General features: G+C 41.4%; 1 protein-coding gene across 1 annotated transcript in view; it reads right to left on the bottom strand.

The window, feature by feature from the left end:
• Nucleotides 1-1,261: 1,261 nt before the first annotated feature.
• The window catches only part of sez6l2 (seizure related 6 homolog (mouse)-like 2), a gene marked incomplete at both ends in the record, with an annotated part of 102,579 nt that continues 78,990 nt past the window's right edge, over nucleotides 1,262-24,850 (bottom strand). The window contains 7 exons of the mRNA XM_080523017.1: nucleotides 1,262-2,833; nucleotides 11,508-11,619; nucleotides 12,209-12,326; nucleotides 12,908-12,946; nucleotides 13,098-13,289; nucleotides 13,699-13,893; nucleotides 15,261-15,455. Coding sequence (XP_080379143.1) covers nucleotides 1,262-2,833; nucleotides 11,508-11,619; nucleotides 12,209-12,326; nucleotides 12,908-12,946; nucleotides 13,098-13,289; nucleotides 13,699-13,893; nucleotides 15,261-15,455 — 2,423 coding nt within the window. The remainder of the gene's footprint in view (nucleotides 2,834-11,507; nucleotides 11,620-12,208; nucleotides 12,327-12,907; nucleotides 12,947-13,097; nucleotides 13,290-13,698; nucleotides 13,894-15,260; nucleotides 15,456-24,850) is intronic.

Below are 24,850 nucleotides of genomic sequence, written 5' to 3'. Positions count from 1 at the left end.
AGTCTTTAAGACATGCTTGTGAGCGTGTCCATGAAGCACAACTTTCATTGTTGGCTCGCATCATTTAGTCCATTGTTCATAATGTCTAGTGTGGTGCATAGTGTATGTATTCATGTATTCAGAGTGTCCAGTGTAGAGTGTGAAAGGTTTGAGCGTATGATCCTCTATATGGGTTCATTCCTTTGGTCTTCTCTTTATCTCATATTCATCCATCTCACTTCCTTTCATCTCCACGTTTCCTCTGTCCTCTTGATTCACCATCACTTCCTCCTTCCTCATTTTGTCTCCTCCTGGCTCTTCTTTTACCAAGAATTGTGTTTCCTTTGCTCAGAAGTTTGCGTTGCCGCTGTCCTTCTCTGCTGTTGAGTGGTAGGTGGTGGTAGTGGTGGTGGCCGGAGTGGTGGCTGTAGCCTAATAAGAGTGTCCTTCCGGTGGTTCAGTCCTTCTGTCTCTGCATCGGTAGACCCAAGGTGTGTCCTCTGGCGTTGTTCCGTAGAGACAGGTTCCAAGCAATCATCGACATAGAAGTTTCTTTTGACTGTGTCGATGACCTCTGTGTTGAACTTGTTCGCATTGTCATCAGCTGTCCTTTCTAGTGCAAAGCTAGCACGGCTAGGAGAAATGACTGCTCCAAAGAGATGGACTGTCATCCTATGCTCTTGGAGACCTTGTATTATGTCCCCGTTTGGCCACCACAGGAACCTAAGGAAGTCCACATCTTCAGGGGGTACTTGTACCTGGTGGAACATGCCTTCTATATCTGCCATCAAAGCAATGGGTTCCTGGCTAAGTCGTAGAACACCCGTCGTATTTGTAAGGTCGGGTCCTTGTAGAAGTTTGCTGTTGAGAGAAGTGCCCTGAAAAGTGGCACCACAGTCGAAGTCAACTTGAATGGTGTTCTTCCTTTTGTGGTAGACTCTACCATCCTGTCTGTGTAGCTGTTGTTGTGGCACTCTTTCAGCATGACCTTCATTGATCAACTTAGACGGAAATCTTTGGTAATCCTCATGGAAGGCAGGATTCTTCTTCAACCTTCGAGTGAGATTCAGAGAACGTTGGTTTGCTACCAGCCGATTGTTAGGCATCAGTACATCCTCCTCTCGGAGAGGTAGCCGCATGTAGTAATGTCCCTCCTTCAGTACAGCAGTAGAAGCAGCCTTCATGAATTGCTTCTCTTCAATGGACATTTCCCTCTCATCTCCATAGTTCTTTTCTGAAAAGTCCTGATTGAATTGTTGGATTAACAGGTCTTCATTCCTGGCTATGGTGATTCTGTTTGAAGTAAGATTTGGTCATGCTTGTCTCTGAAGTTGCTGCTGCTGCTAGTGAGTGGGCCATTCACCACCCATCCGAGAAGAGTCTCCACTGCGTAGGGTCCATTACCCTGGCTATTGATGATCCTCCAAGGTTCCATTAACTTTGAATTGTTGACTCCAATCAGCAGTCCAATATCAGCGTTGATCAGTTTCAACTGAACATCTTTCAGGTATGACCACCTATTGACCTCTTCTTGAGAAGGGATGTTGTCTTTAGTGACCGGAATTGTCCTCTGAGTATATACTTTGGGAAGTTGAATGAATGTGTCGTTGTCTAGATTGGACACCTCTAGGCCGGACACCTCATAACTCCTCACTGGCTTCTCCTGGCCCAAGGTGCGTAGGAGTATCTCAGTCTTTCTGCTATTAACTTTCAGTTGTTTCATCAGTTGCTCTGTACAAAATGTGGCAGAGCTGCCTGGGTCTAGAAATGCATAGGTGTTTATGACCTTGTTACCCTTTGCAACCTTTATCTTTACAGGCAGGATGGCTAGTGTGCAGTCCTTGTTGCCAGCCCCAGTTTGTTTGCTAGGGGACAAGGAAACAAGTGCACTGCTGACAGCAGTCTCCTCAGATGAATTCTCCACCTTAGTACTTGTATTCTTGGTTAAAATGTGCAGAACATTAGGGTGCTTGAGTTTACATGTGAGACAGGTAATGCGTCTCCTGCAGTCTTTGCTCATGTGACCTTTTGTGAGGCAGCCAAAGCATAGACCCTTAGACCTCAGGAACTCAACTTTGTCTTTGTGGGGTTTGGCCTTTAACTGCTTGCATGAGTCTATGGTGTGTTCTCCAGTACAAAAAATGCAAGGCTGTTGTAGAGCATTTACTGTGCTGGTGTTTCTAGTCCTATCTTGAGCTGGCTCACCACAATAGATTGTTGTGGCAAAACTGCTCCCTCTACTGGCTGGTTTGACTCTGGGTATGGGCTCCTCGCTCCTCGTCATTAGAACCTTTTGTTTTGGAAATGGATCGCTGATGTTACCAAAGAGTGGATCTAAGATTATTCTGGCCTGCTTTTCGGTGAACTCCACCAGATCAATGAACTTAGCTCTGGCGTTGTCTCTCTCCAGTAGTTGGCGTGCGACTGATCTCCATTTGTCCCTGAGTTTGAATGGGAGTTTGGAGATGATGGCTCTCATGTTGGTGGGAGAGTCCAGTTCTTCCATGTAATGAATATCGCGCATAGCATTGCTGCAAGCTCGCAGGAATAGAGCATAGTTGTTCAAGGCCCTTCCATCCTCTGGTTTTATGACTGCCCAGTTGAGTGCCTTTTCAAAGTAGGCTGCAGTAATTTTTACCTCATTGCCAAAGTACCATTTCAAGAGTTTCTTAGCCTCCTTGAATCCTCTTTCTGAATTCATATGCTGGCAACTTTGGACCAGTTCCTTGGGTTGGCCAGTGGTGTACTGCTCTAAAAAGTACAGTCTGTCGTGGTCATTGTCTGTCTTGTCTTCAATGCCGTGTTCAAACGCCCTTATGAATGAGACATAATGAAGTGGATCACTGGGATCTCTCTTACAGGAAGTGATGAGAGTTTTTGCTGTTGAACAAGGATTTCAGCAATATCATTTTGTCTATGCATGACATCTGCAAGATTTAATTGATTGATGTGTCCTGGATCTGTTTGAACAGTGAAATCATCAGCAGTTATGTGCGGTGTTTTAGATGACTGTTCCAATGGAGAGGGGTTGTACATGTGAAATCCTCTAGATTGCCGCCGCTGGGCACCCTCCAGATATGCGTTCATGCCATCCTTTGGTAGCCTTGTATGAGACACTTGAGATGAGCTCTCATCCTTCAACACCTTGAGTCTAGCAGTGGAAGCAGCAAGGTTAATTTCCATGTCCAGTCGCTCTCTCCTGGCTTTTAATTTTGCATCCTCCATTTCAAGAGCATGTTTTTTCTCCATGGAAGCTGCACGTGCCAGCAAAGCAGCTCTCTCTGCTTCTACCTTTATGCGTGCAGAAGATTATGTACTCCTATTGGAGCTTCTATTAGATGTGTGTGAGACACTGTCATGAGGCCCAACAGTATCATGGTGCAGAGATTCAGTTGTGTGTTGTTTAGGTTGAACATCCATTGCAGCCTGTAACCATACATCAGGTTCATCTTGAAATTCCATAAAACGCTTAATTTTTGGTTCATACCAGTCCGTCTGGTCATACCCTTTCTCCTCCTCAGGGATAAGCACTTGCACTGATTTATGAAGTCGTTTGAATTCATTGAGATTTGTATTGAACACATCCATACGATTGACAACATTTTCAACATCATTCTCTTGCATCAGAGCTTTTATTTCGTTCATTTTTCTTGTCAAAGCACTCAGATTCCCTCTGCGTGTCCCAATTAATTTAGTTAATGTTTCATTTGCATTTTGAATTGGACCTTCGTCCGGTTTTGTGTTACTTTCGATGTCCATTACGTCGCACAAGTCCTCTATTTAGATAGATAGAGCCGTAATGTTGTTTTATTGCATGGAACAACGTGACAGTTTTATATTGACGGTGAAAAGCAGCGCTTTCATTGAGGTACGTAAGCGCTTGAATTCCTTCCCGCACCAATTATTCAATTGTCGGTTTTGACAGACATCCACGTTATCAACACTTCACAAGCGCTTCCATCAAACATCAAACATTGTATCAAACAATGTGTCCCAGGGCAGAGCAGAGCATAGGCATTTCAACTTTGTTCTACTCACGAAACGATGGTCATATAGCGCGTTCTGTGATCCACCTGCGTTGTCCTTCCAAACAATAGATACAAAGTTTCCGAGCAGGTGCGTAAAGTTTCCACTTGAATGCACCTGCGTTGTCCTTCCAAAACAGTAGAGCAAAAGTTTCAACTTGAATGTAGAGGCTTCTTAATAATCCAAATAGACTCTACATTGGGTGAGTCGTAGGTTCCAACAAACAGTATCCTAAAAAGGCAGAGTCACGCGTGTATAAAAATAAACACGTTCCTTTATTTACTCAAAATAAATATATCTCCATCAACATAGTCCACATTAACAATCCTGTCAGCAAAGTCTATAGCTGTCCACAAAACTGTCCATTAATATTGAACTGTTAATTACTGTTCACAACCGTGTTGTCCTGAACTGTCAATTACTGTCGTTGAAACTTTGTTTGCTCCCAATTAACCATCCCCTTCCTGTTCCCTTATATCCCCAATATTCATTCATCCCAACCACCAGGGGGGAATGACCATAAGGAACAATCTAAATAACATAAAATAGGGAATATAGGCTTAGAAGCAAATATTATCATAATTAAATTAAAGCAATCAATATCATGAATCAATAACTCAAAATTCATATTAGAAGATTAACATAAATAACATGTAGGACTAAAATGGCTCCTACAAAAGTATTAGAAGCAGTGGAAGCTAGGGTGACAGAAGAAGAAGGAAAAATGTGTGATGCAGATCTAAGGGTGGAGGAGGTTAAGACAGCCATCATGGGGTTAAACCTAAATAAGAGTCCGGGTTCGGACGGGTTGACGGCTGAATTTTATAAAGCATTTGTTGACATCCTGGCCCCTATATTGTGCAGAGTATATATGTGTATGGGGAATAAAAGGGTGGTTCCGGACTCTATGGGCTTGGGGGTGCTCACTTTATTGTATAAGGGTAAAGGGGACAGGAACAAATTACAGAATTATAGAGCATTATCATTACTTAATTGTGATTATAAAATTATAGCAAAAGTATTAGCTAATAGATTGAATGAAGTAATGAAAAACATGATTGCACCTACCCAGGCCTATGGAGTCCCAGGGAGGGATGTGGCAGAGAATATGTGCACATTAAGGGATGTTGTGAAGGACATGAGGGAGGGAGGGGGTTTATTGTTATCTTTGGATTTAAATAAGGCTTTTGACAGGGTGGAACATGTATTTTTCATTGAAAACAATGGAACATTTTGGGATTGGGACTGTTATGAGAGATTGGATTGAATTATTATATAAGAATGCTAGAAGTAAAGTAAAGATAGATGGATTATTGACTGACTCCTTCCCTTTGGGTAGATCAATAAGACAAGGGTGTCCACTGTCAGCATTGCTATATAGCATATCTGTGGAGCCATTGGCAGCTTATATTAAGCAGGAGAAAGAAATTAAGGGAATAAATATGCCGGGGGGAGGAGTTAGCATAATCCGTCAATATGCAGATGACACGACGTGTACTGTAAGGGATGTAAATAGTGTGAACAAAATAATGGGGTGTGTAAACATATATGGAAAGGCTTCTGGTGCAAAAGTGAATGTTGACAAGTCTGAAATGTTGTGTATAGGGGGAGTGAATACAGACAATTGTGTTTTTGATTTGAAAATCGTAAAGGGGATGATAAAAGTGTTGGGGATATATCTTGGAGAGGATGACAGGGAGGCTGTTGATTACACATGGACAGGGGTTTTGAATAAAATAAGAACAACATTGAATTATTGGAAGCAAAGGAACATGAAACTGAAGGGAAAAGTTGTAATTGTTAATGCACTGTTAATGTCAAAATATGTTTATGTATTAGGTGTATTGAATGTACCAGAGTGGGTTCTAAAAGAAAGCAGGATGTTAGTGTCAGATTTTTTGTGATTGATTGATTGATTGATTGAAAACCTTTATTGTCCCCAATGGGGAAATTTTGTTGTCAAACAGCTCAGTTAGGGCAGAAAACATTCAGTACAGAAAACAGAAAAACATTCAATAAAAAACATAAAACAGTGCAGGCTCAATAAGTTGTGGAGAGGAAAGGGGGTTAAAATTGTGTATGATGTACTAGTAGCAGATTATGATAAAGGAGGGTTGAAGCTGGTAGATCCGGAGGTAAAGATGAGGGCAATGAGAGTCAGAACAGTCAAAAGGTTTTTGTATGGGGAGGAAGGACATGGATGGAAAGGATACTTTAGGGAATGGGTACATAGATGTGGGGGGGGTGGGGATTATGGTTTGTTGATGTGCTTTAAAGCACGGATGTATGATAGGGTTCCGGAATTCTATAAAGAGGTGTTTAAAGCCTGGGGTAGTTTTTTGCCTGGGGTAGGATATGAGTGTGAGAAGAGAGGGGAGATACTAAATGTTCCAGTTGTATTGAACCCGTTAATAAGAAGAGAGGGAAAAATGTTAGAGTCTAGGAGTTTTTGGAGGGTAGGACTGATTAGAGTAAGGGATTTTAGGTATGAGGTAGTGCCAGGGTTCCTATCAGAGCAGGCAATTATTGAAGTTGTTAGGGAAATAGATGAGGAGATGAGAAGGGGAGAAATAGTGAGCATGTATGATAAAATAAAGCAGAGTATACCTGGGGAGTGGGTGAGGAGGTTAGATAGGGAGTTAAGAGGGAAGGAGCAAACAGAGTTACCTAGGTTAAGACTAGGGAAAGGGGAAACAGTGCGGGACTTCTCAGCTGTTAAGGTGAAGGAGTGCTGGGCACTGTTGGAGAGCAGAGTGAAGGAGCCTGCGGCAGAGAAGGTGTGGAGGCAGGTGTTCCCAGGATTGGAGGTGAAGAATATATGGAGGAATTTATTTTTGAAATATAATAGTTTAGAATGTACACATTTTGATTTTATGCTCAGACATAACAGGGTTTATACTAAGGTGGTGTTGCATCAGGTAGACAGAACAGTTTCGAGGGAGTGTGATGTGTGTGGGATACAGGATGAGAACTTAATGCATATGCTTTTTGAATGTAGAGAAATGAAGGGATTTGAAGAAAGGTTGAAAGGACTAGTGAAGAAGCATTGGGGGGTGGGGATGCAGGAGTGGAGGAGGTAGGTGGTATTTTGGGTGGTAGGAAAGAGGAGGGGAGTGAATATATGGTGTTTAAATTATGTATTATCACAGGTTAGGTATGCAATTTATTTGAGGAGAAATTTAGCAAGATTTGAGGGAAAGTGGATAACGGTTTGGAAAGTTGTTGAGGGATTGGTCAGGAAGAATGTGGGACTGATGCACAAGACAGGGAAAAAAGATTTGGAGAAGTTGTTTTTTAGGGATTGTGGGTTTATAAGGGTGGGGGTGGATGGAGGGTTGGAGTTTGATTTCGATTTTTGAAGGTGGTTTTGTTTTTATTGTTGCATTCATTTGTTATTGATTTATATTAAAGGGTTATTTTGGTTATGAAGGACTGACTGAATAATAGATGGATTTATCTCATACCAAAATGGTATGGGTGTTTTTTGTTTTATTTATTGGTTTTTTAATTTATTTTATTTGAATTATAATACAATGAAGGCTATACAATTAACATGTGTGAATATGTATAGCTATGATTGTATTTAAAAGAATATTTTTATAATAAAAAAAAAAAAAAAAAAAAAAGAGCCACCGTCTAAAGATCTCAAGGTTGGCAGATCGGCGGTTCGAGCCCCGGCTGGCCACATGTCGAAGTGTCCTTGGGCAAGACACTGAACCCCAAATTGCTCCCAGTGAGTGGGCCGGCGCCTTGCATGGTAGCTTGCCGCCATTGGTGTGTGAATGTGTGTGTGAATGGGTGAATGAGAGGCCATTGTAAAGCGCTTTGGATAAAGGCGCTATATAAGTGCAGTCCATCAAACCAAATACCTCGCTCTGAATCAACAGATGCATTAGCTACCATCGCGTTGCTAGCTAGCTAGCAGCTAACAAAGAACATTGCTATGTAACATCTAACTACATGTTAAGCACATCAGAACATGTTGATAGAACATGAACATGCTAAACAAAATACATGCTAAAATACATGCTAAACAAAATACAACTACACATAACTAGATGATCGTACAGTCCTTTCTTTTGAACAGTCCTAAAATGTATGTTTGTTTACAAGCTGTGTATCACTAATACTCACCAAGTATAAAGCAGGACCGGCAGACGATACAGTGAATCCAAAACAAGCTGAGTTCACTTTCAAATTATAAGCATTTAATGATCCTAAAACTGTTGTTTGTTATATTTAGTGGGCTCTTCAACACGTAAACTTTCGTAATATGAAAAAAAAGGAAAAGATTTTGGGGTTATTTTCACGACTTGATGATTCCCGACTTGTTACACCTCTTTCACCAGACCATCTCACAAATGTATTTGTTGTAAGTCGTAAGGTGTCCGCTAGGTATCTCACCTTGATCTCTACATTATTTCCCTCACTCTCGACCAGCGGTTCCCAACCTATGGTGGTCCGCGAGAGTACTGCAAGTGGGCCGCCAAATCATGGGCAAAAAAATGTTTTTATTGACGTTTTTTTTTTACAAAAACGTTTTATTTTAAAAAGATAAAAAAATCTTGGATTGAACAGCCTTGATCGTATTGTGTGTGGTGTGCGCCGATATTTCCATCCGAAAAGAAGAAGTCAGCTCGCTTCTTGATTGGCTACATTCCATCCCAGTCACAATCGGACTCGCGTACAGGGTTGCCAGATGGGATCGACATTTTCCACCCTAACCACAGTCTAAAACCGCTAATTCCACCCAAAAAACCGGGCCCATCTGGCAACCCTAGTCGGGAGTCGGGAGTTGCCCACACACATAAGGATGTTTGGTCGTAAATATTGAACACATACAACATTTACGATCTTGGTATTTGATCACCTGCTATATAAAACATCGCTGCTCTGCTTTAATGTTTTAACCGCTATTTTTTTTTTTTTTTTGCCACGCTCCCTCTAGTTTTTGGTGAAATGACGTCGTTGTTTTGAGCGCTCGTGCGCGTTTCATGCGCGTGCACGCACAAACGCGCTTTGCGCGCTGCTGAGTGGGCCGCGAATACTGTAGAGATTTGTAAAGTGGGCCGTGAGTCCAAAAAGGTTGAGAACCGCTGCTCTAGACAATTCCCAGGCCTAAGCATTACTAGGGTCAAGTTACTATTTATTATTTATTACCATTACTATTGATGACACAAAACTAACAATCCACTTACTGATGATGTACAATTGCAGTTCCTTGTGGTGTCCCACAGCGTTCGATTTTGGGTCTGATATTGGTTCAATATTTATATTAATGATATTGCTTCCAAACTATAAACTACATCTTTATGCTGATGATATTGTTGTATACTCACATGCATCCTTTTTAACCTGTTGCCATTGACAACCTGCAGCTTGCTTTCATTACTAAACAGAAGTTGCTTAGATAATAATAATAATAATAATAATAATAATAATAATAATAATAGATAATAAGGGAGCTTCTAGAGTGCTGCTTTCCAGCAGGAGCTCCCTTATTATCTCATATCCCTGCTAATACCTCTAACATTACATCTCAAAGTGTATTACATCCCACGTGTTTCCACGGAGGTTGGGAAGACTGCCTTTAAGTATTGTGTCCTGGAACGACTGACACTGGACAACTGTATTATTTGTTTTCTGTGGGTCAGTTTAGAACACAAATGATAAATGATTTAGCTGATGTCTGCATGTTTGTTTTTTTAATGGACATTGAAGGTACAGTGCCTTGCATAAGTAATGACATTTACTTCAACATTTTGGGTTTCATTTTGTTCTTCTTTTGGCTCTGTACTCAAAAAGGTTTTGTATCAAACACTTACTATGAGGTTAACATAGATAGATAGATGCTCAGTTTTTATTTGATGGCAGTTGTGTACATATTGATTTCACCATTTAGAAATGACAACACTTTTCATACTTAGGAGCTTGTAGGTCAAGGGAGACTTCTACAGTGCATGGATGAAGAATGCCCAACATCATTAAGAAAACACCCCAAACAACTCAGGACAACTCACAGACCAGGAACACTCTCCAGGAGGTAGGCGTGAATATGTCAGACTATAATAACCAGACCAACTACAGAGGCTTCACTGAAAGGTGCAAACCACTAGTTATCCTTGAAAAGGATGGTCAGGTTACAGTTTGATAAAATAACCGTGCAGGGGTCTGGAGAAAGCTACGGTGGACAGAAAACCCTAACACTATTATCATGTAGCAAAGTGATTATAAGAGTAACTATTATAATGTAGCAGAGTGATTATAAGAGTAACTGTTATCATGTAGCAAAGTGATTATAAGAGTAACTATTATCATGTAGCAGAGTGATTATACGAGTAACTATTATCATGTAGCAACGTGATTATAAGAGTAACTATTATCATGTAGCAACGTGATTATAAGAGTAACTGTTATCATGTAGCAAAGTGATTATAAGAGTAACTATTATCATGTAGCAGAGTGATTATAAGAGTAACTATTATCATGTAGCAGAGTGATTATAAGAGTAACTATTATCATGTAGCAACGTGATTATAAGAGTAACTGTTATCATGTAGCAAAGTGATTATAAGAGTAACTATTATCATGTAGCAGAGTGATTATAAGAGTACCTATTATCATGTAGCAGAGTGATTATAAGAGTAACTATTATCATGTAGCAGAGTAATTGTAAGAGTAACTATTATCATGTAGCATCGTGATTATAAGAGTAACTATTATCATGTAGCAACGTGATTATAAGAGTAACTATTATCATGTAGCAACGTGACTATAAGAGTAACTATTATCATGTAGCAGAGTGATTATAAGAGTAACCATTATCATGTAGCAACGTGATTATAAGAGTAACTATTATCATGTAGCAACGTGATTATAAGAGTAACTATTATCATGTAGCAACGTGATTATAAGAGTAACTATTATCATGTAGCAGAGTGATTATAAGAGTAACGTTTGGATAAAGATCTGCTCAAGATTTACAGCATACACCTCATAACTGGCTAACTTGTCTTAGCTGATGATATAAACGGCTGATGGCAGCAGCAGGATGTGTCCTGAAGCACACAGAAACTAATTAAGTATATGATATATAATATATATATTAACTAATTAAGTATATGATATATAAGATATATATATCTTAACTAATTAAGTATATGATATATAAGATATATATATATATTTTGGGGCGAAAAGGGTGAAACCATAGGGTGAAAAGAGGGTGAAACCAACATGTATAGACCCTTACCTAAAAACTGAGAAACTATACTTCAACCCACATAATAATTGTTTGATTTCAAATCCAAACCTCAGTAGTATAGAGCCAACAGAAGAAAACATAATTCACTCAGTAATAAAAAATAAAAAAAATGTTTTAACTGTTCGTTGTTTGTATAGTTTTGGTTTAAAGACAGGGCAACGACTCAACAGATTCTCGGGTGTCATCGGGACTGCCGTGATAAAATAAAGGTTAATAACCATGACCACTTCATACTCACCCCTGCCTCGTATAGAGGGTTGTTGAAGTCAGACTCCACCGTGATGGGGCTGTATGAGTGGGTGTGAGAGAGAGACTTCCAGAAGAGAGGCTTCCACTGCAGTCGACATACACTGGGAAGAAAGACAACAGAGAATACATACAGTTGACTTCTAGTTTAGTTTAGTTTAGTTTATTAGTTTATTATATCGAGGACAATCCAAATACATTAACCATATAAAATACAGTAAAAAAGGCAGCGTTAGCCTAGTCGGCTAATTTTCAGCTGAAGTCCCCGGCCAGTTGCAACATGGCATGCTAGTTCTGTAAGAATAAAGTTAACTTCTGCGACTTAAGGAAGTAGAAAGTACTATTTTAATTGGGTGAATTGCTAAATCTGAGTGGACCCAACTGGACCCGACCATGCAGTTGTCAGTCTGCCAGTAACTCAACTAAACATGCCCTACAGTCAGCTTCACACTGGAAGACCAGACAGCAGTGAAGGCGGGTGGCCCAAGCACCAGTGTCTGTAACGCACCAGCTCGTCAGCACATGTTTAGATTCTGTCTGAGTTTGCGCAAGATGAAATGGGCTTTTTCCATCTGCACACTGCAAGATGTTGGTTTTTCATGGTGAAGGTGATACTATTTTTGTCACTGAGCAACAACGTATTTGACCGGTGAAGAACTCTATTTGGGATTACTGAATTTGCACAGCACTTACTTTGTGTAATACATGTAGATTCCTCCAATCAGAAGGATGACCAGGATGATTGGCAGGATAATCGCCAAAGCAATGTTCTCACTTAGCATCTGATGGGAGGGCTCAAACGACTGGGACACTAGAGACATAACACCCAAAAGAGGAAGTTAAAGCAGGTGTCATCACTTTATTCTTTTTCAACAAGTACCTCATGTAGCATGGCCGCTGCTGGCCATGTGGGTGCAACACTGTGAAACTGATATGCTTTGAGATGATTCTAATAACATGACAGCACGGATGCTTTGAGATGATTCTAATAACATGACAGCATGGATGCTTTGAGATGATTCTAATAACATGAAAGCACGGATGCTATCATTCTGTTATAAGTAGAGATGATTCTAATAACATGACAGCACGCATGCTATAATTTTGTTATAAGTAGAGCATTTTTGAGAATTTAAAGTAGGGCAAGGTGACAATGTTCAGTGAGCTGATCACAGCAACTGTCTGAGAGACATCAGTTATTTTACAAATACCAGTACATTGGCAGTAAGCTCACTCCTCTCTCAGCAACTAAATATTGTGCATGGAAAAAAGGGTTTTGGTTTGAATGCACTGTTGCTGTGATTCTCAATGTAGCCACAGTGACTTGTTAAGATCACTGACAGCTGCTTTAAAGAGAGTAAATAAGATGAAGAAAAATAATTTAAAAATCACCTTCTAATTTATGGTCATCTAGCAGCTCCTCATACGCCACTGTAAGATACAGAAGAGCAAAATCATCATTCATAATTACAGTATTTTTAAAGGATGTTAAAAAAACATTTCAGTTCAAATACACAATTGAACCCTCCTGGAACCGCATCCATATTTGCAGCAGTCCAACACCGCTAACACCCATTGTCACCTTTGCAGAAGGGCGGCGGGCTGTTCCATTGAGACGGGTGTCCTGGAACACAGTTGATGATGACCTCCCCGATGAGTTCATAACCCTCGTAGCAGAAGAACCGCAGCGTCTCTCCTGCCTGGTAGCTGTGCTTATACAAGGTCTGGTACCCGTTGTCCGGCACGCCTGGGTTTGGGCATGGGTCATACTTCACTGTTTGGGTGCAGAGAGAGATGGTGCATGTGTTAGGATTACAGTTGACTACGTTGCAAGATACAAAACGTTGACATTTTTGCCATTTAGCAGACGCCTTTGTCCGAAGCAACTTTACAACAAATACATTTGACTTTGTAAAGGCACAACATGGGAATCTTAGGGCATCTAGCTCATGTGTGAACGTCGAAAGATCACTGGCGGTCCCGGGTTGGGATGTAATTTACAGGGAACTATGTGTGAAAAGGGAGTGAATCATCTGTCCATCAGTCATACCAGGAAAAAGTAATCTATGCTCAGGCCAGGGGACATTGGCAGTCGTCGTGCTAGAAGAAGGACGATTATTATAATGTTTTTTTCCGACACACTTTTCTTCAAACTTCACACTCTTGCACAGTCAGTGACTCACAGACACATTTGGGGCTGCGGTCGCTCCACTTGGGGGTGCCGGTGTCCCGTCCATGGCAGGAGATCTGCCCGGGCCCTTCCAGCTGGTAACCCTGGTTACAGGAGAAGCGCACCACTGTTCCAACAGCAAAACCAGACTCTGGCCGCACTGAGCGCGCTCCGTTCACCACCTCTCCTGGATCAGGACACTGCTGGACTGGGGTGGGTAAGGCCATGTTATGTTTTTAATGATCGCACAACACTTATCAGGGCTTTGATTTTTTTTTCAGTACATAAAACCCATAGAACTGTAATAGCAATTTCTCTTCAAAAATGTAATTCAGATGTGGAGATTACTGCATAGCAGGTAGATAACTAATGCTTTATGTTATGAAGTCCATACTAGTGAGACAAGGAGACCTCAAAGGTGTTTAGACTAGAGAACTTGCTCTAGCCTAAACACCTTTGAGGTCTCCTTGTCTTACTAGTAGTGTTTAACAGCATGTGGTCATAGCGGTATGCATGTTTGGTCATAGCGGTATGCATGTTTGGTCATAGCGGTATGCATATATTACTAGTAGTGTTTAACAGCATGTGGTCATAGCGGTATGCATGTTTAACAGCATGTGGTCATAGCGGTATGCATGTTTGGTCATAGCGGTATGCATGTTTGGTCATAGCGGTATGCATGTTTGGTCATAGCGGTATGCATGTTTGGTCATAGCGGTATGCATGTTTAACAGCATGTTTGGTCATAGTGGTATGCATGTTTGGTCATAGCGGTATGCATATATTACTAGTAGTGTTTAACAGCATGTGGTCATAGCGGTATGCATGTTTGGTCATAGCGGTATGCATATATTACTAGTAGTGTTTAACAGCATGTGGTCATAGCGGTATGCATGTTTGGTCATAGCGGTATGTAATGGCATATTTGACTGTAATTGGACATAATAGTAAATGCTGTGATCTTTTTTGAAAGCCCTAATATTGTTCCTAATAAAGCCCTTATATTGTTCCTAATAAAGCCCTAATATTGTTCCTAATAAACATTTTACAAAGGACATACTGTACACACAGCACATGAAAGTATTTGTTTTGGTTTTTTTTCACTTTACCTAAAGAGTCAATTCAATAATCTGTACATGGATGTGCAAACTAAATGTTGACCTCCCATTTCACTTCACCCAGACAGCATTGTTGGCTGGATCATATCCTATAACTGTACAGCAGACGGAGGTAACCTACTGTTTAGAAGTTAGAATAGCAAACATGGTAAGTTATTCAGAAATGCAGTCCAGTTGATAAATGTAGGATACTAACCCATTGTTTTTGACACGTAGCAATATGATATGTTGGCCTGCTATTGCTTTTCTTAACCACCTTTCTTAACCACTGGTCTGTTGAGCTACACACATCTGAAATCGACACTCCAATGTTGTATTTCTAACCTCCAGAGCTTTCACAAATAGTGCTTTTTCTGGTATTACATTTCCTTTTTTTCCCCCTGCATCAGCTATACTACTGACCCATAAAATAGACTTGCATATGTTCTGTGCTTTTTGGGTTTGAAACCGGCCATACCTTTGATGCAGGTGGGTGGACTGTTGCTCCAGGAGAGATCCCATTGGCAAGTGATGATATCAGAGCCACTGATGTCATACCCCGGCTGGCACTGATAGGTCAACACGCTGCCTCTCACTGGGGAGGTGTGGGAGGAGCTAATCCAGCCAAATTCGATTTGCGGCAAGGCAGGACAAGTATCATTGGGCTCCACCTCTGAATGAAACAAAATATATTACAGTTTTTCTCTGTCGCTTTAACACTAACATCGGAACCTCAAACACAATGACCAAAACCTGAAACTGGTGTATTTTATCTCACACCAATTCTTCACAATGACAAACACATTTCTTGCTTTTCACTCATTTTGTAGCTCTAAACCACACAGTTAACAAAACATTAAATACAATTCTCTACATTTGGCACAATCTTCCTTGTTAAAATCTCCTATGTTCACATGGAAAACACTACCATTCAGAATGCTAAACTCAAACCACCAATCACACAATCACACTCCTCATATGGGCAAACACCTATTGCTTTTCAATTAGCAATCATAGCTTTAGCAATAAAAGGGCCAAAGGTGAGCTCTCCTGTGTTGAAATATATCTGAAGTATATCAGGGCTGGATTCGTCATGCGATAATTTCCCCTCTGCTTGGCCAGGAAGAATATTGCCTGTGATGTCGACGAGGTCTTGGGTATTCTGAAATACTGTACACATCTCACATCTGTACACATCTCAGCAATGACAGTTGGATTTGCAAAGTGTTCTTCATACAGACCAAACAATAGAAAAAAGAAAATGTGCCTTCTGCATACTCTACACCAGGGTTGTCAAACGTCCGTCAGGCCTGTGAACGAGTTTAATCCGGCCCCATGAGATGATTTTGCAAAGCATAAAAATGAGATGCGAGGGAGATACAATTTTTAAAAGAAAGAAACTGCTGTTCTAAATGTGTCCACTAGATGTCGCACTTCTGTCCAGCAAGCAAGCGGTTTATACTGGGGCTGAGGGACTAGTAGTCTAGCAGCAATTCCTCAAAAAAGGCTTTATTTTTCGAGATACCCCTACCCGAGGTAGAACAAATGACAACAATGATTTTTCTTATCTTTAGGGTCTCCCATTAATGAAATTGATTGTTGTCAAATTTTATTTTTGGGGAAAAGATGTTTTTTTGGTTGTTCTTTAGAGCTACCCCAATCCCTGAAAAAGACCCAAATTAGACCAGGCCGAATATGGGGAAGGTGACAAAAAAGCCCATAACCCTAAATAAATACTGAATTATAGTCCTGTAAACGTAGCTTTAGTTTAGACCAGGGGTCCCCAAACTACGGCCCGCGGGCCAAACACGGCCCACCCCCACACTTGGACCGGCCCTTTGAACAACGTCGACCCCACACACTCTCAACAATGCCAGAAACATATTTTGAAAATAAATAAATATATGTTTTAATCATATCATATCTGTATTTGATATTCAAGGTTGGCTTTCAAATTAAAATGTCCCTTAGTTATAAACTATTTTCATTAATAACATTATTAGTTAGTTTCACCCGCCCACAGAATGCGGTACATTCAACGTAACGTTCCATAGTGAACAAGCACGGATCTATAGCAGGTGCACGCGAACTACAGTAGAACGAAAATTCAGAGAGATGAAAAATGGCCAAACGGTTGGTAAAGAGAAAAGTTTATTCAGAATGCAGGGTTTTTAACCAACAGTGCACAAGTGATTATTATTGTTAAATGCAAAGAAAAGGCTCATCTGTCAAGAAGCGGTGTCTGTGTTCAAAGAATACAATCTGCGCCGACACTATGAAGCCCGCCACAAAGACAAGTATGCTAGTTTACAAGACCAAATGAGAGCAGACAAGTGTCGAAGCTAAAATCAGCTCAGCAGAATACGTTTGTACCCGAAACCCAGTTATACCAGTAATCCGTTCGGGCCAGTGCTGATGAGTTTGTCAATAAATGTATGAATGTGTCCCGCGGTGAGTCTGTCCGCAAGTAGGCACCAGATGAATTGAAACAATGGGGGATTAGATCATGTAGATGCAGTGGTGTAGTCTAGTTTTTTCTAGCGGGTATACTGTGATTTTTCCCTCTCAGCCTCATATCGTTCATTTTGGAACGCCATAAAAATAAATCTGCGCTCCCTGTCTAACGTTATATATCTAACATTACATGTTATAAGGCTGATCTGTGCATGATAGTGCTGCATTTTGACATATTTCATGTCGCATTCCCCCCCGTTGATGGTATATGACATTATTGTCAGTCCCAATGGTCCAAAAGTCAAGTGCTTCGTAACACAGACGGGGTGAATTTTATGAATGAAAGTGTGAAAGTTCTGTCACAAAACGCTGTTACGTATCCTCGCACATGTTTAAGTGGGTATACGGAAATCCTTGGCCTTTCCTAGTGGGTATACGGCGTAGTCCTGCGTATCACGTAGACTACACCACTGTGTAGATGCCCAGCTGCAGGAGAAAACAACATAATGTTACCGATATGTTCATGATCTGTGTCAAGCAGGGTTTTTCCTGCATAGATAATTATGAGGCGGCCGCCTCCGTCATATTTCTAGCCGCCTCCAGCTCTCGACAAAACTCTGACGGTCGTATTTTCTACAAGCGTTGCACTCTGTGGATTTCTGTCATTTCTAACTGCAATTGCGGCACTGTGCCGACGTGGTGGCGAGGGCGCTGTTTCGCAAATAAGTTAGCTTTCGTGTTTGCTAGCGAAATAGCTGATAGTTGATGTTGACTGCTCAAGGAGAATACATATTTGAAAGTACAGAATGCCTGAGAGCCTTATATTGCATTATATTACATTACATTTTGAATGATCATCTGGTGCCTGAATATTGTGTTTTCCTTTACATAAATAATGACATTTCCACCATAAATTGATGCAGAAAGGGCACAAATTGGTGCATCTAAATTCACCAGAATGCAAGAAATTAAGTGATTGATGCTCTTTTAAGGACCCCCAGACAGCCCTGCTTCATGGGTCCCCCCGTGTATGATGAGGGTCCTCCCTCATGTATCAGACTGTAAAACTGATTATATTTCATTGACATATCACTATAGGTATAAATTCCATCCAAATTCAACTGTTTAGACTTTGTTTGCATCCACCAGTGCTCTCCTGCGCGCAATTGCTTTGCGCAACCGCCTCCATTTCACACCGTTCCATATTATTTTATGTTAGAGACTGACCCAGGCCCCCCGTCACAGAAAGGAAAAATGAGGTGGCCCTCACAGAAAAAAGTTTGGGGACCCCTGGTTTAGACGGAAATTGTACTTTTTGGTGACAGGAACATAGGACTCCATCACTTTTCTCTCATTAAATACATGTTATCAGAAAAACAGAAATCCCTGAAAAATATATCATTACTGAATTGTTTAGGGTGCTATTGAACACTAACCAGTAGTTGTATGGAAATATCTCATACAGTTCTATTGCAAATTAGATTTCTTTAGACATAGGCCTACCTCTTCTCTGATACAGTCAAATTCCGAATGGGGGATAAGTGGCATAATAGCCTATAAGTTAAGAATGCTCACTCTGATGGTCATCATATTTGGAGAGGGAAATACCAGGTGGCTGAACTACATCACCAAATAGTCAGAATAAGAGTAACCCAATAAAATAAAGTTTATTAGTTCTAAATTGCAAGCCTCTAAAACATAGGTGTAAATAGTACAGGTTGTATTAAAACTGGAACCTTAATTCAAAGTACAATTAAATAAAGTCCTCAAACATTAGGGGACACATTTTGACATTCTGCACAGCAGGTGCAGAACTCTGTACAGGGAAGGCCAACAGAGAGGCACTGGCACTTTCCACTCTCTCCACACTTTGCATATTTGCAATATAAGTGAGTGATGTCTCTCACTTCTGTAGGTGCTGGGGGTTTTGTAAAAAGGACAGGTTGAATGGCCCCATCTCTGATAATCCACCCCTTGCCAATAGGACTCCATAACAGAGGTTTGGGCATGTGGCTGTGACACCATACCGCTGTCTGGAACATTGCTCTCTGCACATGCTGCTGAAATGCATCCTCTGTTGGCGGCAGATTTGCAGAGGCTGTATCTGATGTTGATGCAATGATGAACCTCAGTTCATCCAGGTTTGTGCACATCAATCCATTTTCCATTTTCTTCTTTCCATATAGGAGTAGCGCAAATTCTCTTGCGACTGGCAAAGACTCTTCCAAGCTGGCAGAGAGTCCAAAATGGGCCAGATCTTTGAGCTAGCTGAGATGGGTCTTGAGTTTGTTGAATGCTGTTCTCTTTCCTATTCTGTAGAAACTACTTGTTGTGTCACAGCCAGTGAGTGCATGACATGCTGGTAGACAGTTAGACATGTCTTTTCCAATTTTCTCAGATATGGTGTTGAGGGGGACATATCTCTCTCTCATTCCATGGCCTGTATGCATGTACACCAGAGATGAACCAAACATTTCTTTGCTTGCATAATATATGAGCAGTACTTCCACATCTGTGTCATCAGACCTCACAATTATGCGGGAATATGACTCTGCAAGATGTATGGCATGGAGCACCATCCTTGTGTCTGCCTCCTCCTGATCACTGTACAGTGATGTCAAACTGCTGACTCCTGCTGTGCAGATGCTCTTCACCTCCTCCCCTTTGTCAAATCCACTTGCCAAGATGATGGAGTCATCTGAGTGTAGTCTCTGTGGGGCTGCAGTGACAATGTAGTTGCTCACAAACATGCACAGTGCAGTCTTGTTTCCACTACTCCTCAAGTACTTCCTGTAGTTTGGGACATTTGTGTTGCCAGTGATAACATGTGTAGGCCTTCCATCACTTGAATGAATGGTCTTTATTGTCATTAATACAGTACAGGTACCATACAACGAAATTTAGGAGGGGGGGCTCCCCTGGTGCTTGGAAAAAAGACTAAAAACAAGAGGGCCAAGGGTAAAATAAAAAAAGGGAAAAGAGCTGGTTTACATAAATAAAGGCTATGTACACTATCTACTATACTATACTACTATACTATACAATAAAACACTGTGCTGTACTCTATGCTATGCTATAAATATCCTAACTTTCTCCTGTATCTGAACCTTATGTACACAAGGGTTGTCATATTGCACATAGTATTTGTTGCACATTCATTAAAGTGTCGCAGTTAGCAGGTTTAGAATGTTCACAGTTGTATTTCAATATTGCACTTATGTTTACAATCTAGTAGCTGCCATCAAATTGTCTAGATTGTCCAGGGCCTAGAACCTAGGTCTTTACTGTGTTCAGGGCCTGAATGGCCCTAGGGTAGAAGCTGAGCTTCAGTCTATTTGTCCGTGCGAACATGGTCCTGAACCGCCTGCCTGAGCGCAGCCGAACAAAGTGTTCGTTCCCAGGGTGGGATGGGTCCCTGGAGATCTTGGAGGCCTTCCTGAGGCAGCGTGTGTTGTACAGCTCTTCCAGAGAGGGGAGGGGGGCGCCGATGATCTTCTGGGCCGATCTCACGACTCTCTGTAGCGCTTTCCTCTCTGCGGCTGTGCAGCTGGAGAACCACACGCAGATGCAGTAGGTGAGGATGCTCTCCACTGTGCAGCGGTAGAAGGTCACAAGCAGCTCCTGTCTGAGGTGGTATTTCCTGAGGACTCTCAGGAAGAAGAGCCGCTGTTGTGCCTTCTTGATGATGGCTGCTGTGTTGGTCCTCCAGGACAGGTCCTCCTGTATGTGCACCCCCAGGAATCGGAGAGTTGAGACTCTCTCCACGCTCTCTCCATCGACGAGCAGGGGCTGGACCTCAGATTATTTCCTCCTGAAGTCCACGATGATTTCCTGGGTCTTTAACTGGTTCAGCAGCAGGTTGTTAACCTTGCACAGCTTGCCCAGATGCTCCACCCCATCCCTGTACGCCGCCTCGTCCCCCCCCGGGATGCAGCCCACCACGGTGGTGTCGTCTGCAAACTTTATGATGGAGTTGCTGGGGTGGACGGGGGTGAAGTCGTGGGTGTAGAGGTTGTAGAGGATGGGGCTCAGCACGCAGCCCTGGGGGGACCCAGTGCTGAGTCTGAGGGCTGTGGAGGTGTGGGAGCCCACCCGCACCCTCTGGGGGCGGTCAGACAGGAAGTCCTTCTTGCACCTCTCCTTTGCCTCTCCAGGTCTTTGATTGACTGTGGGCCGTCATACCTGTCAAATACCATGACCACACACTGCATTTCTTGTTTTATATTTAGAAGTGACAACATCTTCTTCAGGATGCATTCTGCTAGCTCACTGAAGGTCTGGAAGGCTGAATCATGGAGGCTTTGAAGCATAGCCATGCCATCAATGATGTATGCAGATTTCTCTGTGGTGTCAGACAGCTCTTGTATCACTTCTACTACCGACTCCAGTTTTTTGCAAGGTCTGCTTTTGTGGTTTTTATCATCGCCCCATCGTCATAGAAGAGATGACAATTCATGACACATCACATTCTCCAATGAGAGAGAGATATGTCCCCATCAACACCATATCTGAGAAAATTGGAAAATACATGTCTAACTGTCATGCACTCACTGGCTGTGACACAACAAGTAGTTTGTACAGAATAGGAAAAACAACAGCATTCAACAAACTCAAGACCCATCTCAGCGAGCTCAAAGATCTGGCCCATTTTGGACTCTCTGCCAGCTTGGAAGAGTCTTTGCCAGTCGCAAGAGAATTTGCGCTACTCCTATATGGAAAGAAGAAAATGGAAAATGGATTGATGTGCACAAACCTGGATGAACTGAGGTTCATCATTGCATCAACATCAGATACAGCCTCTGCAAATCTGCCGCCAACAGAGGATGCATTTCAGCAGCATGTGCAGAGAGCAATGTTCCAGACAGCTGTATGGTGTCACAGCCACATGCCCAAACCCCTGTTATGGAGTCCTATTGGCAAGGGGTGGATTATCAGAGATGGGGCCATTCAACCTGTCCTTTTTACAAAACCCCCAGCACCTACAGAAGTGAGAGACATCACTCACTTATATTGCAAAGATGCAAAGTGTGGAGAGAGTGGAAAGTGCCAGTGCCTCTCTGTTGGCCTTCCCTGTACAGAGTTCTGCACCTGCTGTGCAGAATGTCAAAATGTGTCCCCTAATGTTTGAGGACTTTATTTAATTGTACTTTGAATTAAGGTTCCAGTTTTAATAAAACCTGTACTATTTACACCTATGTTTTAGAGGCTTGCAATTTAGAACTAATACACTTTCTTTTATTGGGTTACTCTTATTCTGACTATTTGGTGATGTAGTTCAGCCACCTGGTATTTCCCTCTCCAAATATGATGACCATCAGAGTGAGCATTCTTAACTTATAGGCTATTATGCCACTTATCCCCCATTCGGAATTTGACTGTATCAGAGAAGAGGTAGGCCTATGTCTAAAGAAATCTCATTTGCAATAGAACTGTATGAGATATTTCGATACAACTACTGGTTAGTGTTCAATAGCACCCTAGACAATTCAGTAATGATATATTTTTCAGGGATTTCTGTTTTTCTGATAAATGAGAGAAAAGTGATGGAGTCCTATGTTCCTGTCACCAAAAAGTACAATTTCCGTCTAAACTAAAGCTAAGTTTACAGGACTATAATTCAGTATTTATTTAGGTAAATAGTTGTCTGACTATTTGGTGATGTAGGACAACCACCTGGTTCATACCTCAGCAAATCTGAAGAGGAAAAGAGTGATCATTCTCAAGTTATGGGCTTTTTTGTCACCTTCCCCATATTCGGCCTGGTCTAATTTTGGTCTTTTTCAGGGATTGGGGTAGCTCTAAAGAACAACCAAAAAAACATATTTTCCCTAAAAATAAAATTTGACAACAATCAATTTCATTAATGGGAGACCCTAAAGATAAGAAAAATCATTGTTGTCATTTGTTCTACCTCGGGTAGGGGTATCTCAAAATCTGAGGGCCCTTCCTGCTAGGCACAGGTAGGCACAGGTAGTCGGAGCTAGCTTGTCAACATTACGTGCTTTGGCACCCAGAGTCATTGCCCCAAAATGTCCCTGTCAAATGCGTTGGTCCTCATGTTGGCAGCCAATCAAAATGTTTGTGTCTTTTGAAACACGGAACTACGTTTTGACGTCATTGAGAATCACAACATGAACTCGCTAGTCAAGCCAAAATACTGCAACGCAATGGATTGGATGAGTAATCCAAGCTACCTAGTTAACTAGAACACTACTTAACATTGTTACCTAGTTAACTAGAACACTACTTTACATTGTTACCTAGTTAACTAGAACACTACTTTACATTGTTACCTAGTTAACTAGAACACTACTTTACATTGTTAGCAGGCTCACAAAACAAGCTGTGTTAGTTGACTAGCGATGTGTCGTTGATTTTCAACAACGCGGAAATGGATTTAAATGTTTCTATGTTTTGTTATCTTGATTTGGCATAATGTCCACGGTGACATGCTTTTTTGGTTGTCATGTCGGCAACATTTTTGTTTTCACTTCGCGAAGTATTTTACATACATTCAGGAGAATCTTTGTGCCATTGTGGTAAAGAACAACAATTATTTTGTTTGTTGTTGTCCCCCAGGAGTCTATTTCCCTGCCGTATAATAAAGCAAAATGCTAGCTAGGCCTTGTAGAGGAGGGGCGATCAGGTCAGTAGGAAGTACTCATGTATTTTAGTTCTCACAGTCGATATTAACCCTCTATGGCATGACTTTTTATTTTAGGGTGGAAAACATATTCACCCCACTTTTTCACCCCAATGTTATCGCCTGGTTACGCGTTACAGCTAGTCACGGCTACTGTTAGGTTCACGACTGTTGTTCGTTGTGTTGTTGTTGTTCATTGATTGGCCGCTTGGCCACAAGTGATTTGCATATTAGCGTCCCCAAAGGATTCTGGGCCCAATTTATGTGAGTTTTGTGGGTCACACCGTGACTGTGTTGTACAGGGGAAAGTATGGGGTAGTTCCAAGTTCAAGGTGAAAAGGTCAAGCTACAGCCATGCTTTCGGAAGTTATGCTGTGTCAGTGTTCCAATGGCGGTTGACGTCCAATAAACGTTTGTGTGATTACATTGTGTGTGAGTCCAATAAATATCCACACTACAATATCAATCAGGAGCTTTGTTCTCACTGAATAAAAGTTGATTAATGTTGATTAAATTCAGTATTGTGGTGAATGTTATCGCCTGGTTACTGTTACGTTCACTACTGTTGTTCACTGCGTTGTTTTTGTTCATTGATTGGTCGCTTGGCCACAACTGATTTGCATATTAGCGGCCCCAAAGGATTATGGGCACATTCTATGTAAGTTTTATGGGTCAAACCGTAGCTGTGTCGTACAGGGGGAAGTATGGGGTAGTTCGAGTTTAAAGGGATAACGCAAGCAAAAACCGTGCCTGTGTCAGTGTCCGATGCCGTGCAACGGTCAATAAAAGTTCACGTGATTACACTTAGTGTGCGGAGTCCTATCCATTTCCATGCTACAGTATTATTGATTCATTTCAGAATTTAGTTTATATAATTACCTTGGCTAATGAAACCATTTATTGAACAAACAAATCTGCATTGGCAGAATGAAGAATTAAACGTGATGACCATTGGCAGGAAAAACTAATAT

Source organism: Nansenia antarctica (assembly GCF_963989245.1).
Source record: "Nansenia antarctica genome assembly, chromosome: 2".
In the NCBI taxonomy this organism is placed as follows: domain Eukaryota; kingdom Metazoa; phylum Chordata; class Actinopteri; order Argentiniformes; family Microstomatidae; genus Nansenia; species Nansenia antarctica.
This window is presented reverse-complemented; position numbering and strand designations above follow the sequence as displayed.